Source organism: Bubalus kerabau, chromosome 12 (assembly GCF_029407905.1).
Source record: "Bubalus kerabau isolate K-KA32 ecotype Philippines breed swamp buffalo chromosome 12, PCC_UOA_SB_1v2, whole genome shotgun sequence".
NCBI lineage: Eukaryota > Metazoa > Chordata > Mammalia > Artiodactyla > Bovidae > Bubalus > Bubalus kerabau.
In genome coordinates this window covers 55158509-55175818 of record NC_073635.1, presented here as the reverse complement: position 1 = coordinate 55175818, position 17310 = coordinate 55158509, and the positions used below count along the sequence as shown (strand labels likewise).

The following is a 17310-nucleotide window of genomic DNA, read 5'->3' as shown; positions in this document are numbered from 1 at the left end:
CTTTTTTTGAAGAAAAAAAAAAAAATCAACTGGATGATCAGTCCAATTCTGCTCGTGTTCCAGAAGATGGAGAAAGAAACTGTCTTCTCAGCACAAACAGTTCTATTCTGTCCCAAGGCTCCCACATGACCCTGGAGACACAGCCTTGCAGAGACAGCCATGTAGTATGTTTAAAGGCAGGAAAATCAGAAGGCTCTCAGTGAGAGAGGTCAAAAAACAAAAACTCTAGATCATTAATGCTGTAAGATCTGTTTTATGTAACTTTTCCTTGCCCTGGAAAAGTCTGACTGATGTGTTGATCCTGACACTTGTAACTTTCTATCCTTAGTATACAAGGAGCTAGATACAGAGAGGAACACATGATGAGAGGAATCAGCAGTACTGCTAGATCGAACTCCCACCACTTCAAACTATGGAAAGATGTGCAGTCATGGAGCAGATGTATTGCATTGAAACCTCTGGAAATTGAGGCTGGGGTGTTAACTTCCCCCAAATTCTGTGTTGATTATAATGCACTGTACTGAATAACGGACTTCCCTGGTGGCTCAGATGATAAAGAATCTGCCTGTAATGCAGGAGACCCAGGTTCAATCCCTGGGTTGGGGTGATTCCCCTGGAGAAGGGCATAGCAACCACTCCAGTATTCTGGCCTGGAGAATCCCATGGACAGAGGGGCCTGGCAGGCTGCAGTCTATGGGGTCACAAAGAGTTGGACACAACGGAGTGACTAACACACATACTGAATGACAATCACAGCTCTGAAGAAGTTTCCAAGCATCATCCCATCAGGAATTCATCCCTGGACATCTCGTAGAATCAGGGAAATTTATGCCTCAGTTGTCTCTTAAAAGTTTGTAACTCTCAGCCGAAGATTTAAGGTGAGGGTTTCTGCCATTTTGGCAAGTTTCTCAATTTTTCTGGGTCTCTCCCATGCTTACATATTATTAAACTTTTGTTCGATTTTATCCAGGTTTTTTTTTTGGAGGGGGGGAGTTCATTAATTAGATGAACTGATGCTTTCCATAGTAATCATCATTTTAAAAGCCTAGATTTAAGAAGTGATATTTTACGTCCTCTATCATCACCTGTATTAGGATGAGTGGTCAATGCTTGCTAGCAATTAATGGTCTTCAGGTCTTCTCTCTGAATGAATAAAATGGGAATTAAAATTTTAGAGCCCAAATGCCACAGTTAGTAAAACCAAATTACTATGCAGGAATTTAGACGGCTGAGAAGCTAAGTTTGATGGAAAAGAAACAACATATTTCTACACTAGGGATTCCAGCACAAGTACAGTTCTTATACCTCCACAGAAGGGTTCATACTTTCCAACAGGGTAATTTGTTGCTTTCACATTCTGAGAGCAGAGGCTGCCCTCCAGGTTTCTTCTGAGCTTTGAACAAACTTTGGTCTTACTTGTGGATCCCATGATGCTCTGGTAAAGCTACAAGATGACACAGCTTTAAGGAAGGATAACCAGTGTCACTAAAGGTAAAACACTGATTTAAACATGAAAGAAGTAGGAATGTAATTTTTTAAATGGGTTTGTTTTAGAAGCTTGAGAGGAAAACTGCCTCCAAGGTTCCCTCGTGGCTCAGTGGTTAGAAAAAAAAAAAAAAAAATCCACCTACCAATGCAGGAGGCACGGGTTCAATCCCTCATCCAGGAAGATCTCACATGTCGCAGAGCAGCTAAACCCGTGCACCATGACTATTGAGCCTGTGCTCTAGCACTCGGGAGGTGCAACTACTCAAGCCCATGTGCCCTAGAGCCCCTAACTCAACAAGAGAAGCCATGGAAATGAGAAGCCTGCGTACCACAACCAGAGAGTGGCCCACACAGGAACAAAGACCCAGCACAGCCAAAAACAAGCAAATAAAATTATATCTATAAAAGGTTTTGTGAACCAGTATGGGATTTGGGTGTGCTATAATCTCAGCTGTTAAAGAGGCGATAACTATCTCTTCCTTATTTGGGGCTTCACTGGTGGCTCAGTGGTGAAGAATCCACCTGCCAATGCAGGAGACGCATTAGATTCCTGGGTCAGGAAGATCCCCTGGAGAAGGAAATGGCAACCCACTCTTCTTGCCTGGAAAATCTCACAGACAGAGGAGCCCTGAGAGTTACAATCCATGGGGTCGAAAGAGTCGGATATGACTTAGCAAATAAACAACTTCCTTATATAGCTGCTGGATTTTTCATTGGTTTCCATGAAAACCAAGTGGGGTTTTTAAAAGCGTATAGCTCAACCTCTCAAAATCAAAAACTGAAAGCTAAGTTAAAAACATCAAGAAAAATGAAAACAAGAAAATATACGGAGCTCTAAATAAACATTTTCCTTTTTTATGAAGTAGGGAATGAGTTTTTTCTTTTTTTCTAACTAACTACAGGGTAGGTTGCATTTTAGGTCATATGCCCCTGGTGGCTTAGAGGGTAAAGCGTCTGCCTGCAATGAGGGAGACCTGGGTTCAATCCCTGGGTCAGAAAGATCCCCTGAAGAAGGTAATGGCAACCCACTCCAATACTCTTGCCTGAAAAATCCCACGGACAGAGGAGCCTGGTAGGTTGCAGTCTATGGGGTCACAAAGAGTCAGACACAACTGAGAGACTTCACTTTCCATTCCTTTCTTTCCCTAATGAGAATATACCCATAAGCAGTCTGATCTATGGTGACCACTAATCTTTTGCAAAGTAGAAATAAACATAAGTTATTTGCATTTATTAAAATTAAACTGCAACCTAACTCCCAACATACAAATTACTCACTCTCCAACCTAATTCTATGCCAGTTGTTTTCCACATAACGTTAAGTTCAAGCATATGAACATTTTGTGGGGCCAAGGTGTTGCTAATATATTGTCAATCAAACTGATTTTCAAAAGGATGCATGACAGGTTCACAGTTCCACATTTACTGAACTTTATTAACAAGTAAAACACATATTAACATGTTCTATATATGGGAAAGGACATTCAATAATAAATGGCACATTATCATCTAACAGTTGAACTTTATCAAGAATGAAGTTTTAAAAAATAATACACATATTTCATGACTATTTGAAGAATTAACAAAAAAACAATTTAACAGCAGTTTAAACATATAAAAGCTCACTATTTACTATTTACCATAAGTGGAATCATTTCAATACTTCTATTTAAAAAAAAAACAAAAAAAGGAAAAAAAATATATGTACTGTATCTTCTACAGGCCTAACAGTTGTCTAGGCAAGGCTGTGACAACAGTAATTGACTCCTGCCCTAATACTACAGTTCCCTCTCTCAAGGCAGTCGATTTAGGCAGTCACTTTTCAATACAGTGGAGAGTTATATACAGGGTGATCATACAAATTCTCCTCCAAATTAGGACACTTATGAGAAAGGAGGCACGATTTAAGCTCAGGAAATAGTAATAACCAGGTCTGTTATGAGCAAACTCAAGATATATGTCACTCTAGTTAAATACAGTTACCAGATGCACTATCATTACCTTTGTGCTTTATGTGGATAGACCAGTTGGAAAAAAACTGTGGTAAATTAAGAAACCCTGAATTCTTCTCCAACTAGACCCTTGAAACTCCACTTTTCCTGTCATTAGAGGTTTTGCTTGAATTATTAGTGATTATTGTCTTAGGTTAACATTTATGATCTTCAAAGGCATGGGATATAGCTTATAGACTCAAAAGGCAAGCATTAGTATTTTTTTTCTATTAAAAAGAGATTTTCATTTTAACCAAGTATAATAGAATTTGTGTTTTAAATTCTTAAAATGTATCCTGGACACACTGTATAGAGAATGTACTTTTACTTTTAATTCAGGCTTTTTTTTTTTTTTTTCATGAAAACATAAAGATGGATTTTTTCTGGTCATAATGAGCTATTTCAAATATAACAGAAATAATGTAATATATTTTTTTTGTATTAGCTTCCAACCTCCAATTCACATTCATTCAAAAACTGTTCATAGGTACCCTAACAAGGATTTTGATTTTCAATTTATTTAAGGCAGAGTGCAAAGGCGGGTAAGTGTCTCCAAAACATAGCAGCAGCTATGCTGTCCAAGCTCACAGGAAATGAAGGGAAGTGTGTAGGATTTGATAAATTCAGGAGAGAATGCTGTTTCCTAAAAGAATATTCTGAGTCTCCTCATTAGATGATGAGATTTAAGACTACCAATTAAAGAGGATTAAGTAACAACACACTTGAATCTTACAGATGTGTGGGGGTAAAAATCAAAACAAAAAGTGAAGTTTTGATGAAGGGTCAATATCTACATGCATAAACCAAGCATTAAGATCACAAAAACAAAAATAAAAATTTAATAAACTGATGTATGATAGATGATCTAGTAATTTTAACTTATTCTGTATCATAGCTTAATGTCATTTAAAAACTATTACAAAGTACAAGTTTATAGGAAATTAATACACAATAAAAAATTCTAACATGAGCTCACATTTCTTATAAATAAATCCTAATTAATTTCCAATACAGGCAACTAAATCAAATATTTTGTTTTCTTTATCCCAGGCTATTGTTAAAAGGTACCTTAATCAATAATCAAGGGTTCAAGATATTTTAATCAATAATAAAAAGGTTATACAGGGGAGGAGAATAAATGATGGAAACAAAATAGGAGGCTCAATCAGAAAAACAAAATGGCATGTTTAATTTACTAAAGACAATGAAGTAAATGAGAAAACACAGAGAAATACAAAAAAGTTATAAAGCATAATAAATTTTATTTTTTCAGAAGTGGAAAATGACCCTGAATAGTTTTAAATGTATCTTTTAGTAGTTGGTGTCTAATAATAAACAAGCAATCAATTTTAAATGTTCTATATAGTTGTATTAACTGATTTTTAAGTTTAAAAGGTAATTTTTAACATTGGCATTCAAAAGCAAAGATATAACTGAAAAGAAGACAGATGAACCATAAAATGATTTACAAAATATAGTAGCTTATGAATGCAAAATAGATTCCAGTTGTAATAATACATATTCACATACACTTTCGCAACACACTCACACCCCCACATTCCACAGACACATTTCCATAACTTGAAAACAAATATTTCATGTATCTCGATTCAGGAAATGATTTTTACAAATTAACCTTACAATCAGAAAGCAAGAAGATATTAAAAGCACAAGTTTTTATTCGCTAAGCTAAACATCTGAAGGAAAAAAATATTACAATGATACTGAAAGATATTTTTATTGGTTTTTTAAAAGATAAAATGCAAACAAGAATATCTTATTCAGAAAATTAATTTTCAAAAATGTCTTAAATGAAATAAATATAATATCTAATACAATCTCTTCCTCTAAGAACCTATAAGATGGACAATGCTAAAAACCAAGCTTCTCATTTTTGGCATGTCCTTTTAAAAAAAAGAAAAAAAGATTTTCTTATAAAGGAAATGTGGCATACCCACGTTTTCTAAAATTTGTCCTAAAACTATCTTTAACATCCAAATTTTCTAAATATATTATGTCCACTTAAATTAAGGAAAGATACCTAGTACAATTTCTAAGAAAACAATGCAGAAAGTAATTTATGCATGGTTTGCATGGTTATTTACAGAAAGTTTTGCTAAATAATGATATAACTATCATGTTCAAAAGTCTGACAAATCCTTTCTAATAATCAGCACTGCAGGTTTCAAAAAACTTATATATAACAAAGAATATTTCCTCTGTAGAGTTACTAGATAAATCTGAGAGCCAGAAACTAAAGCATTTGACATGGTTAATAATTTTCATTTTTACTGTACTAAATGTCAGGTCAGAAGTCAATGGCATTTACATGCTGGAAGACTGTTTATCACTCAACTCTTTCAATTATATCAAACACTGATTAATCAAATGTGACTGGACTTGACTGCGACAACTGTATGGTTTCTTTCAAGTCTATGCAAATCTTTTAAATGGGCACATATGCAACTCTGCAAAACCAATGAAACATAAATATTTAAAAGAATGAACAGAAATGGCTTTTAAGCATAAACCACTCTGCCATTCAATTTTGAAATGAATTCAATTTTCTTCACGAATTTGTCTTCTGTGTTTAATAGTCTTCTATCCTATTGAAGTTGCAGATACAGATGATCTGGAAATTTCACATTGATATAAGAAAGGAATGTCTGGTCGATGCAGTCTAGGAACAGAGAAAGAATAAGTCTTAAAATGTATTAAGTTCCAATTATCCAAATGATAGTACAGTGAAAACCCATTTTATGGTATGACATCAAGAATAGCCTTTTGTTAAGAATGACATAAGTAGCACAGATCAAAATATATTCTAAAGTAAATTTCTAAAGGAGAGCATCTAAAAAATATTTACATTATGTTTTAAACTCCTGAAAAGGAAAACAAGATAATCACACTGAATATTCACAGAATATCATTTATATTAGTAAAATTACAAACTCTTAAGGTCACTGTAGACAAGTTAAAGATAGAATGTGACATCTTTAAGGGGAAGGAGAAACCTTAATGGAACATTTAAAATAATACTTAAATACAATCCAGAAATGTAACTGCAATCATCTTCAGCAGAATTAAGTAAACTATGTTAGCTTATGTAAAAGTCATATAAGCATAAAATATAAGCAACCAAATCACAAACCATATAATTTATGTATACTTAGTCATAGCAACCCTGAAACATCTTGTACTTGGAGACACATCAGGAAGTTAAGTGTTTTAGTAGACCTTTGGCTAATGCAGTTCAAACACTTGAAAAGTTCAAAACAATGAACTGTATAGTACTTGCTTTTAAAGTACTACAGTGAGGTATGAGGTCTCTTCATTGAAGATCTACTAGCCACACAATAAATAAATGCCTGTACTATACACACAGCCTCCAGAAACTTACGTGATAACTAGTAAGACAATCTCTGCTCGTTTCTTTATTTTTCCATTTATTCAAGTTGTAGCCTCCATTGTTGATATAAATTGGTACATGTTAAGAAAACAGTAACAGAGCTCCTATTTTCTTCGTACAACCTTTACTCCTTGATCCAGTGTGTTAAGATCAGTGCATGGCACTGCTTACAATAGCCAAAACATGGAAGCAACCTAAATGTCCACTGAAAGAAGAATGGATGAAGAAGATGTGGTACATATACACAATGGAGTATTGCTCAGCCATTAAAAAGAATGAAATAAGGCCATTTGCAGCAACATAGATGGACACAGAGATTGTCATACTGAGTGGAGTAAGTCAGAGAAGGAGAAGTAGCATACGACATCTCTTATATGGTTGCCAGGGGGAAGGGACAGTTAAGGAGTTTGGGATGGACAGGTACACACCACTCTATTTAAAATGGATGATCAACAAGGACCTACTGTATAACACAGGGAACTCTGCTCAATGTTATGTAGCAGCCTGGATGGGAGGGGAGTTTGCGGGATAGTGGATACATGTATACGCATGGCTGAGTCCCTTAGCTGTTCACCTGAAATTATCACAACATTGTTAATCAGCTAAACCTCAACAAATCAAGTTTTTGTTTTTTTTTTTTTAAAAGATCAGTGCATAGCAAATTGCTTTTCAGTAACAGAATTGGTTTTTTGTTTGTCTGTTTTAGCCTGCAGATACCTGTGTGAAATTCAGTGATGCAAAATGCCCATTCTTTCTGTGTAAGCGCTTAGTCATATTGTTTTTCAAGACTTTAGATGCTGTGCTGGTGGTTACTTCATATATAATGTGTAGCCAAGCTTTAAACAGAAATTTAAAGGTCTGATTTAAAGTTTTAGTTTACTCATAATGTATTTTTTAAAACTAAAATGTAATGAAATTCAATTTTTTAAATGGAAGTTATCTTAGAAGTTTGCAATTTTTAAAATTTCAATACTGTTAACTATTAAAAATCTATTAAAAATGCTAAATTTGAGTAAACAACATGAACACACATTAAGCATTTAATATGCACGGGGTGAAGGGCTTCCTTGGTGGCTCAGTAGTAAAGTAATCCGCTTGCCAATGCAAGAGACAAGCGTTTGATCCCTGGGTTGGGAAGATCCCCTGGAGGACGAAATGACAAGTCATTCCAGTATTTTTATCTGCAAAATCCCATGGACAGAGGAGCCTGGCGATCTATAGTCCATGGAGTCTCAGAAGAGTCAGACACGATTTAGTGACTAAACAACAAATGCATGGGGTGAATTTGAATACAAAGGGAATACACAGTTAATATATTAATATTTCTTACCTCTATAATAAGAAGAAATACCTTGTTCTATGAGCAGCTGCCATACTTTCAGACATGTTTCTGACTTTTAGATAATTAACAAATCCTCTGAAGAAAAGAAGCAGGCCTGAGGAGGTTGAAATATATGGATATATTATGCTCTTACAAAGAAAGGGGACATGATAAATTTGAAATAGACAATTACAAACAAGGTCCTCTTGGTCAAAGGAATTTAATGTGTAGGATTCCATTCATTCCACATTTTACACTATAATGATAGCTCTATTGTAAGGAAATATAATAAAATTTTACTGCTACCTCCAAATTCTTTCAATTTGTTAAGCCTAGATGTATCTAAAGTAAAGCAAATCTAGCCATTAAAGTCCTAACTTAGACAAAAATTCACACTTATTAAAATAATTTTTAACAAGGAAAGCTACCTAATGTGGTTAAACTGATTCAACTCATAGATACCTCATTTTACATGAAACTTTTAAATCACTATAATGACTAAGCAGACTAAGACATATTTACTGATATAAAGTATTCAAGAGAGAACATATGCAGCATATGTAATTGCTAACAACTGTAGGATAAAACCAGTAATAAGCCTGTCTAGCCAGATCGAGTGCCTGTCATGTGCAAAATCTATATTTAGAGATATGTGAATTATGTAAATAACTCAATTATTAGTTCTTATTTCCAAGTAATAACCGTAGTTAATTTATAATAAAAAATTTGAAAAAAATCAAGACAAGGGACTTTGGAAGCAGCCCCTCTAGTGAGTTCTTGAATGACTTGAGATACGTCTTCTATTTCAGTGTTCTCCTCTGTAAAACAGTATTTTTAAATAATAACCATTTACATCAAAAGTATCTTTGGTAATCGATAAAGCTTGTGAAATGTATCAAAGTTTCAGATGAAAAATATTAGTTAAGTGTCAAAAGCATTAGCACTATTAGGTGAAGTCTTTGATATACTTAAGCATACAATTCTAAGGGAAATATTTATTAACTCTAGTAAATTTTTAACCAGGTAATAAGGGGGTGAGGTGGAGTTGGGGCAAGAAGCAGATGATATGCATGCAGGGAACTTTCCTCACCAGGAGGACGAGCCTGTCAATTTAAATTCAAAGTCTCAAATGAAATTTGTAACCCAATTCTAAGACAATAATCGAAGCCCTAAAATAAGAAGCATGGTTACAATAAATTAGAGACAGAAGACAGAAGAGAGGCACAAATAATGACTTAAAACAAGCGGTATAAATTTCACCTAACTCTGATCCCATCTGCTTCCCATATCCTCTTTTCCATGTGTGACTCCCACTCTGAATTCCGCCCTTCTGCCCTTCCAGATGCTGTTCAAAGATAATGACATTGTGATCCAAACATAAAAGTATTACTGAAAGATGTAAACCAAAATTATTTGTGAAATCCCTTCTTTAGTCTATGAAGCTGCTGTTGCTAAGACCTATTTTGCTCTGCTCAGGCATTTTCCAAAATTAGCCAATTCCCACCTAGAAACCAATCAAGCAGCAGCTATGGTTTCTCAGCGTTCTGGGGTGTGTGCAACATTCTTCTGGGTATGTGACAGCAACATTCCCATCACGGATTAAGCTTTCACATTCCCCTAAATGCTCGATTATGGCTCTGATGAGGAACTGGGGCTATGCCTGCATTCTACTGTGTTCCACGGTTGTCTTCATAAGACTCTTCAACCCCCTAATAATATTTATAAGCAAGAATCTCACTCAATGTGCTTAAATACCTAAAAGATATTATAAATGTTTTCACCTTTGACTAAGAAACTCAGTCAAGCACAGAATCAGTCAGAAAACAAGTAACAAGTCAAAAAAACTAGTTAAACTTTTGTCCAATCTGACTCCCCAACAAAATCACAAGAGATATACAAATAATTGGAATAATTTCACTATAATTATCAGAAAAAGAATCTAGGCTCTTTAGTGACCTTTGCTGACCACTAAGATTTTGTTTCCTGAAAGATTCTACAGATGCAACAGCAGGACTAAATAAAAATGCCAGGAGAACACTGCCACCTACTGAAGTGCTGTTTTCCAGTACAAGTAATTTACTACAGAAATGTGGGCTCTTAAACCTAAAGAGAAACAACCTGTATTTTTCATGTTGGTAAATAAATTTGAAATGTGGATTACAAGTATAATGTGATTTTAAGGTTAACTTAATTATCATACATCTAAAGAGGAAAACACAAGGAAACACAGATTGGAAATCCATAAAATTCATCAATATTAATAAACGATACGCCTGGTAAGAAGAAAACTCAACAGAAGCACTGTGATCATTAAGCATGAAGCCTTCCCTTACGCCTGACTGATTAATGATTAATGCAGAGTGCACTTCAAAAGTGTAAAGAATGTTTCAATGATCCAAAAATAAAAGAATAGGTAGAATATCCAATTAGCCTCCTCTCAACATTTCCTACGATCATTAAAAGAAACTCACGCATGTCTATTTTCCAAAATAAATGCTGAAGGCAATTATTTTTTAATCATCTTATGATTTTCAAGTTTTGCAGTATTCAGTTCATTCAACCACTGATTCTTTAAATTGACAGGCTCTGAATTTTAAATGAGAAACCAGAGTGTTATGTAGAACTATCTGGATAGCCAAGATGACATGTGTTTGGATATGAGAATTTTTCAATAGAAAATTTTTCTTTCACTTAAATAACACAGTATAATTTATATCTTACAATTTTAGGAAATACCAAAGTTAAACTAAATGCAAATTAGTCATACTGAAATGCATTAAGAATAAACTTACCAAGTACAAGAAATATCCACCAAAGCCAGTATTGTCCATTGAAATATCCAGTAAAATAATCAGAGAACTATGGAATGAACATAATATATTTACTGTATTTACAGACCTAAATTTGAAAATCATAGATTAACCTCAGTTTCAGAATGATTTAATTCAAATAATCGTCAGCACATAAAACAGCACAAAAAGAGAAAAGAAAAAAATTACACATAAAATTGAGGAAAAAAAACTTTTAGAAGTTTTTTATCAGCAAACAAACTTATGCAAAATATTTAAGAAATAAAAATTAGTTTCAAACTGCCTGTAAGGAAGAAAGATAAGTGCTATGTATCCAAATGCAACATTTTTCTCATTAAAGAATTCACATGTCAGTTCTTTTCTTATAATCTCTCAAAGCCACAACTACCATCCCAAACACACTACAGCAACCCGCTGCTTTAGATATTAACACCAAAAGCCACATTAGTTTAATCTTATCAGATGGGGATGTTCTGCTGACCTCTAAAAAGAAGAGCTTTTGACCTTCTGCACACCCCCTACTGTTAATCACTGCCAAGAATACTAGGCACATAAAGACCCCCAACTCATTAGAGTCTTTTTTATTTTCAAACTAGATGCTCCAGCATTCATTTCCCAACAGTGAGCTGAGAACAGCTAAATGAACCTTGAAGTGGCATTTCAACAGTTCCTATTAGTGGCCGTGGCAGACAGTTTATAAATTCTCTATGAAATGAGAATGTGAACAGACAGATGGAAGGTAGGGTTCGATGACACTGAACACAGGTATCTTTTACTTGATTTGACTGTGGACATGATGATTTATTATTTTTTAAAAGTTTTCTTTTAAAATCTGTCTCATTTTCCTGTTTATCTACTGTTTCTACCAGCCTCCAACCTGAACTGAACTAAAAATGAGTTTGTTAAAAGCATATTTGTCCTCAGATGTATGCACATTTGTCCTCAGATGTATCTATTTCCAAATTTGTACATAATTATTTCCAACTTTTCACTGGTAATTTCCACAAAGATTAAAAAAAAAATCTTACAGGTTTGCTAAGAACAAAACGCTTACAAACTGTAAATAACGTTACTGTGTGGGAAAGCACATCCACTAAAGGGTATCTAAATTTTAAAGTAATTTCCCAGGAAGTATGTATAATACATGAACCATGATCTAAGTTCTCAGCTTTGAGTCTGAGAAATTTCAAAGAATAGAGATTTCAAAGTACCATTGTAGATACAAAGCCCATGTATTCCTACACCTTTAAAATATGTACAATGAAAGAAGAATTGGAAAACTGTGAAAATATAGCTTGTAAAGTAGGACAGCTGTATTACTTTTTAATCAAATGATTAATAAGAAACAAAAGGCTTTCATATAGGTTTTAGAGATTATAAGAACAAAAGGAATAAAGAACTAAAACCATATATTTTTACCTAATTCTTAAAATATTTAATATACAATATCCCCAACAACAGGCAACCAGAAAAGAACAAAGTAATTCTTCACCAGAAGTACCGACCTGCAGCTGTTCTTTATCTGTTCCCAATTAAAGAATATAATTATCTTCATTTTGAAGTCAAAGGGAAAAACTCACTACATAAAAAGAATAAACTAATAAGCTTTGGGGCTCATTAGTAAGTTATCAAACGTGTTTCAAAATACTAAAAAATCAGAGGGCTCAGTCAAGTTGTGTTTTGGGTTTTCTTAGTAACTCATATTTAGTAGTCAACCACAGGCTCCAAGAAATCAAATTTTGGAAAATAAATTAACAAACAGTAAGAATTTATCTGACTTAAATTTTTGAAATAATTATGATTTTATTTTGTTAATATGACACCAGTATTTTTTTATTTACTTCCTGCCTACTTTTAAAAGGAATTGTCAGCTTTTAATAAAATATATATGCAATTTTAAACAAATAATAAAAACATTAAAAGCCTCGGAGAGAATCTTGGGCTAAACATATTTACATTAAATGTGAGGCTCACAGCAATTCAGAAACAAAAAGAAAAGCAGCAATGTGATTTATAAATTACTTATTATCTAATAAAAGGAAACGCCGGGCTTTTAGGAAAAAACTTTTCCCTCAGCACTGAACTCCAAGGAGAACTTATTGTTTGGAGCATTGTAACAAAAGTCAAAGTACAGTCAAAGTTACAGAGGCAGTACAAAATTAGGGAAACAGGCACTGAACGGAAGTCAAGCTAGATTCTAATCCACAAACTGTGGGACACTCAGCAAGCTATTAGACTTTTTATTCTGTTGCATCATCAATAAAATGGCTAGCTTGTCTCCACCATCACTGACAACACAGGATTATTCGGTGTTTATAATGAATCATACCTGGAACATAGTAAGTGCTCACTGAATGGCAGCTATTATTTTAAAACAGAAGATTCCTTAAAATCCTTTTCTTATATCAATTCTCAATATACACTACAGGTATAACATTAACCTTAACTCAATAAAGGTATTTTAAAGGGAAACTAAACAAAAAAAAAGGGGGGGGGGGTAACTAAACAGTCCCAGGGATTAAACTTCATTCTATTAAATTCCTTACAAAACTTTGAGAAACTCCAGTCTTTGAATTTAAGGTCCCATCTTATCACACTGACTGGAGTTGATGAGGAAACAATCTAACTCCTTCGCAACCTGGGGTTCTATGAGAGAATTAGGCCTTAATATACTAGAGTCGAACATTGCACATAATGCATTGATTTATTTTTTATGTTCTAGAATGATACTAGCAATTCAATAACCTTAGGAAAACTGAGAAAGTCAAATCATTTTCCATGTTCTGTGACTCAGACAAGAAATCCCATTTGAATAACAGTCATTAATTCTATTACTAACATAACCAGGGTTGGACTAGATTATCTAGTTCCAACTCTTGAGTTTTTCCTACTGGTAACTTCTGCAGGCGCAGGGACTGTCTCTTTATCTCTGCATGCCTCATAACACCTAACAGATTTATGCTTGTGGTGAGAACCTATTTTTCATTTTTCAAATGAAATTAAAACAAGGAACTGCCAGGGGGCAGTTCTTATAATGGCCAGGTTTTAATCACCTTAAAAGAAGCCAGTTTGCAGGTCCCACCAAGAATCTGGGACTGTTTAATAACCACAGCCTATAATCTGGTCTTAACAGAGACACAGTCTGACAAGATTACTGAAACCCTGGGAAGTAACATAATAAGTTTAAAATTAATGAAAAAACACATAAAATTCAGTTTTAATATTTTTGTAATGGGTGATTTTCTTAAGATATTTGATAATGTAGGTGCATAAATGAAGTGCCTGAAGCACTGAAGGTGACATATTAGTATGTGGTTCTACTGAAAATTTCAGGAGGACTTGACTCATTCAATTAGAAGTCATTGTTTAAATATACATGATTTGTGGAAAGTATATATTTTATTAATTGCATGTAGCATTTATATGTGTGGTTTACTTTTAATAAGAGTAACTAATTAACAAAGCCACTTTCCTAGCTGAAGAAACCAGGGGAAAATCCTTGTAAAAACGAGCCAAAGGGGCCTTCAGGAGGCAAAGGAAAAGAGCTGGGGGAAGATTATGCTAACAATAGTACTACCTGTGCAATGGTTACAAAAATTTTATTTTTTTGCTGAGATGGGAGAAAGGAAAGAACTTACTGTTATCTCCCTACACATCATTTTGTAAACAACATGAGGGAGACAGGGTGATTTCCAGGAACAACTGGAAAATGAGAAGAAAGGCTTAGAAGGAACATAGGGATTGAACCCAGGTCTCCCACATTGCAGAGAGATTCTTTACCAGCTGAGCCACAAGGGAAGCCCAAGAATACTGGAGTGGGTAGCCTATCCCTTCTCCAGCAGATCTTCCCGACCCAGGAATCGAACCAGGGTCTCCTGCACTGCAGGCAGATTCTTTACCAACTGAGCTATCAGGGAAGCCGATAAAGGAAAAGATGAGTTCTAATAACTACCTTAAAGGCATGTACTTTTACTTTTTGGGGCCTTCCCAGTGGCTCAGTAAGAGAATGTTTAAATCCATGATAATTTCACTAGCCAATGGAAATGTTTACGTCTTAACTAATTCCAGGCAGACCTATGCTTTATCGCAATAGTGGCAGCCATGATTCACTGAACACATACACTTGTGCAGTAACTGGGCAAGGTACTCAAAATATGTCCCGTTCTTATCTCACAAAAATACTGAAAGGCACCTATTATCTATTATGAAGAAACTAACGCTCTGAACAATTTAAAAACTTAAAAGTCAGAACATTGATATAAAAATGATGAGATTCAAACTCAAATTTATCTGATATCAAAGTTCTTTCCACATACTAACAAGTTCTCATACAATACAGTCAGAAAATGTTCACACCACAGAGATCACTATAATAATTAAGGATAGAAGTTAAGAATAAGTCTCAAAATAATTGAAATCATATACACAAAATACACAAAATGAACATTTACGAATCACACAGGAAATTTCATGTCCTTTAATTTTAGTGATAAAAGTGGTAGAGGCTATCAAGACACTCACCCTGACAATAAGGATCCATTTGATCAATGAAAGGCCAAATCCACAGATGGCACCATACCTTCCAGCAATGGTGTTGGTGATACAGAAGGATAAACAAAATCCAAGCCAGTTGAAAATAAATGCCACTGAAAGCAAGAGAATAATTCTTTTAAAAGACGACACACTGGAAACAAATGAACAGAGACCTAATTCAGAAGACCTGAGTTTGATCCCTGGGTTGGGAAGATCCCTTGGAGAAAGGCATGGCAATGCACTCCAGTATTCTTGCCTGGAATTCCATGTACAGAGAAGCCTAGCAGGCTACAGTTCATCATATCTCAAAGAGTAGGACATGACTGAGCGACTAATGCCACTACTACTTCGTGGAATATAAATAATACTTTACTGCTCAATGGAAATAGCAGTTCTCTTTCTTTTAACTCTGTACTAATTAAGTCTTCCTTACAGACTGTAGTCTACCTTTTTCAAACGTATTTAGTTGTTTACTATCCATTAACAAATGGGTAAGCTTGGTTTCTTGTCAGTTTGGTCAACAAGAATCAATACCTTAGAGCTTACAACCCAAAAGATGAAACTGTAATTTTAAACCAGTTAAAAATTAAGTCACAAAGTGGCTGCCATGCAATCCTACCCAAAAAGTCTAGTCTAAGACACCAGCCGACCAAATCGGCTTTTTAAAAAAGCAGTATTAAAGATGAGCTGAATAAATTATGTATTTTAATAATAAATAAATTATACTAATGTTCCAGGAGCAAATATTGTTCACAGCCTCCTCCTACCTAACAAAACCTGTGGTTCCCCTTCCCAGGAACCCACCCACTTCTAGAGCCTGCATTTAACGGGTGGCTGGACTCCATACTTAGCCCCCAAAGAGTCCTGAGTAGTCTGGGAAAATCACAAGAGGCCCAAATCCCTTGCCAGTGATTTTATTTTGTAAATAGGACTTCTGAAAAACATTCTTAAAAACACAGCAAGGAGAGAGAGGATGGAATTTAGGCTAAATGACAGGAGCTCTAAATTGATCATTATTGAAGCTGGGTGATGGATATGCAGATGCTTTAATTTTTTTAATTGAAATAAACTTGATTTACAATGTTGTGTGTGCTTATTTTAAATTTTTGGCCACATCCTAAAGCATGTGGAATCTTAGTTCTCCAACCAGGGATTAAACCCTGCACCCCCTTGCACTGGAAGACTGAGTCTTAACCACTAGACCACCAAGGAAATCCTACAGAGATGTTTAATTTACTCTCATCCAGTTTGAGAATTTCTACAATAAAAGCTTTAAAAAAAGGAAGAAGAAAAAAAAGTAGAGGCCCTTCTTCTTCCACTGGATGTCACATTTAATCATCATACCTGAAACTGTTGCCATGATCCTGCTATCAGCCTGAGAACTAAACCATCATTCTAAGTCTGCTGGGGTGGATTGTGGAGGGGTGGATGGGTAGATGGTGGGTGGGTGGGTTTGTGTGCACGTGAGCATGTATGTGTGTGTGTGTGTTGTCTTCGTGAAGAAGAAAGCAAAGCAGAGCCAGTCTGTGCCTGAGGTCTGCCTATCCAGAGATTTCTGCTTTTATGAGACAGTCTCCTAACTATTTACAACGGCTGAGTGAGGGTTTTCTACTATTTGTAGCATAAACCATTCTGACCTGGGATTCTATCCCAGGTCCCTGAGATATAATCAGAGTGCCATATTTATGTTGAAGATACCAACAATATCACAATAATAATAGCAATAATAATAATAAAACTAAAGACCAACTTGAACAT

At 34.9% G+C, this 17310-nt stretch overlaps 1 protein-coding gene across 1 annotated transcript in view; it reads right to left on the bottom strand.

The window, feature by feature from the left end:
* Positions 1-4644: 4644 nt before the first annotated feature.
* NDFIP2 (Nedd4 family interacting protein 2) overlaps positions 4645-17310 on the bottom strand; it is a 72991-nt gene continuing 60325 nt past the window's right edge. Inside the window, exons 5-8 of the mRNA XM_055542749.1 lie at positions 15541-15665; positions 11002-11068; positions 8219-8324; positions 4645-6159 (exon numbers count right to left, since the gene is read on the bottom strand). Of these exons, the coding sequence (XP_055398724.1) occupies positions 8221-8324; positions 11002-11068; positions 15541-15665 (296 nt within the window). The 3' untranslated portion in view covers positions 4645-6159; positions 8219-8220. The remainder of the gene's footprint in view (positions 6160-8218; positions 8325-11001; positions 11069-15540; positions 15666-17310) is intronic.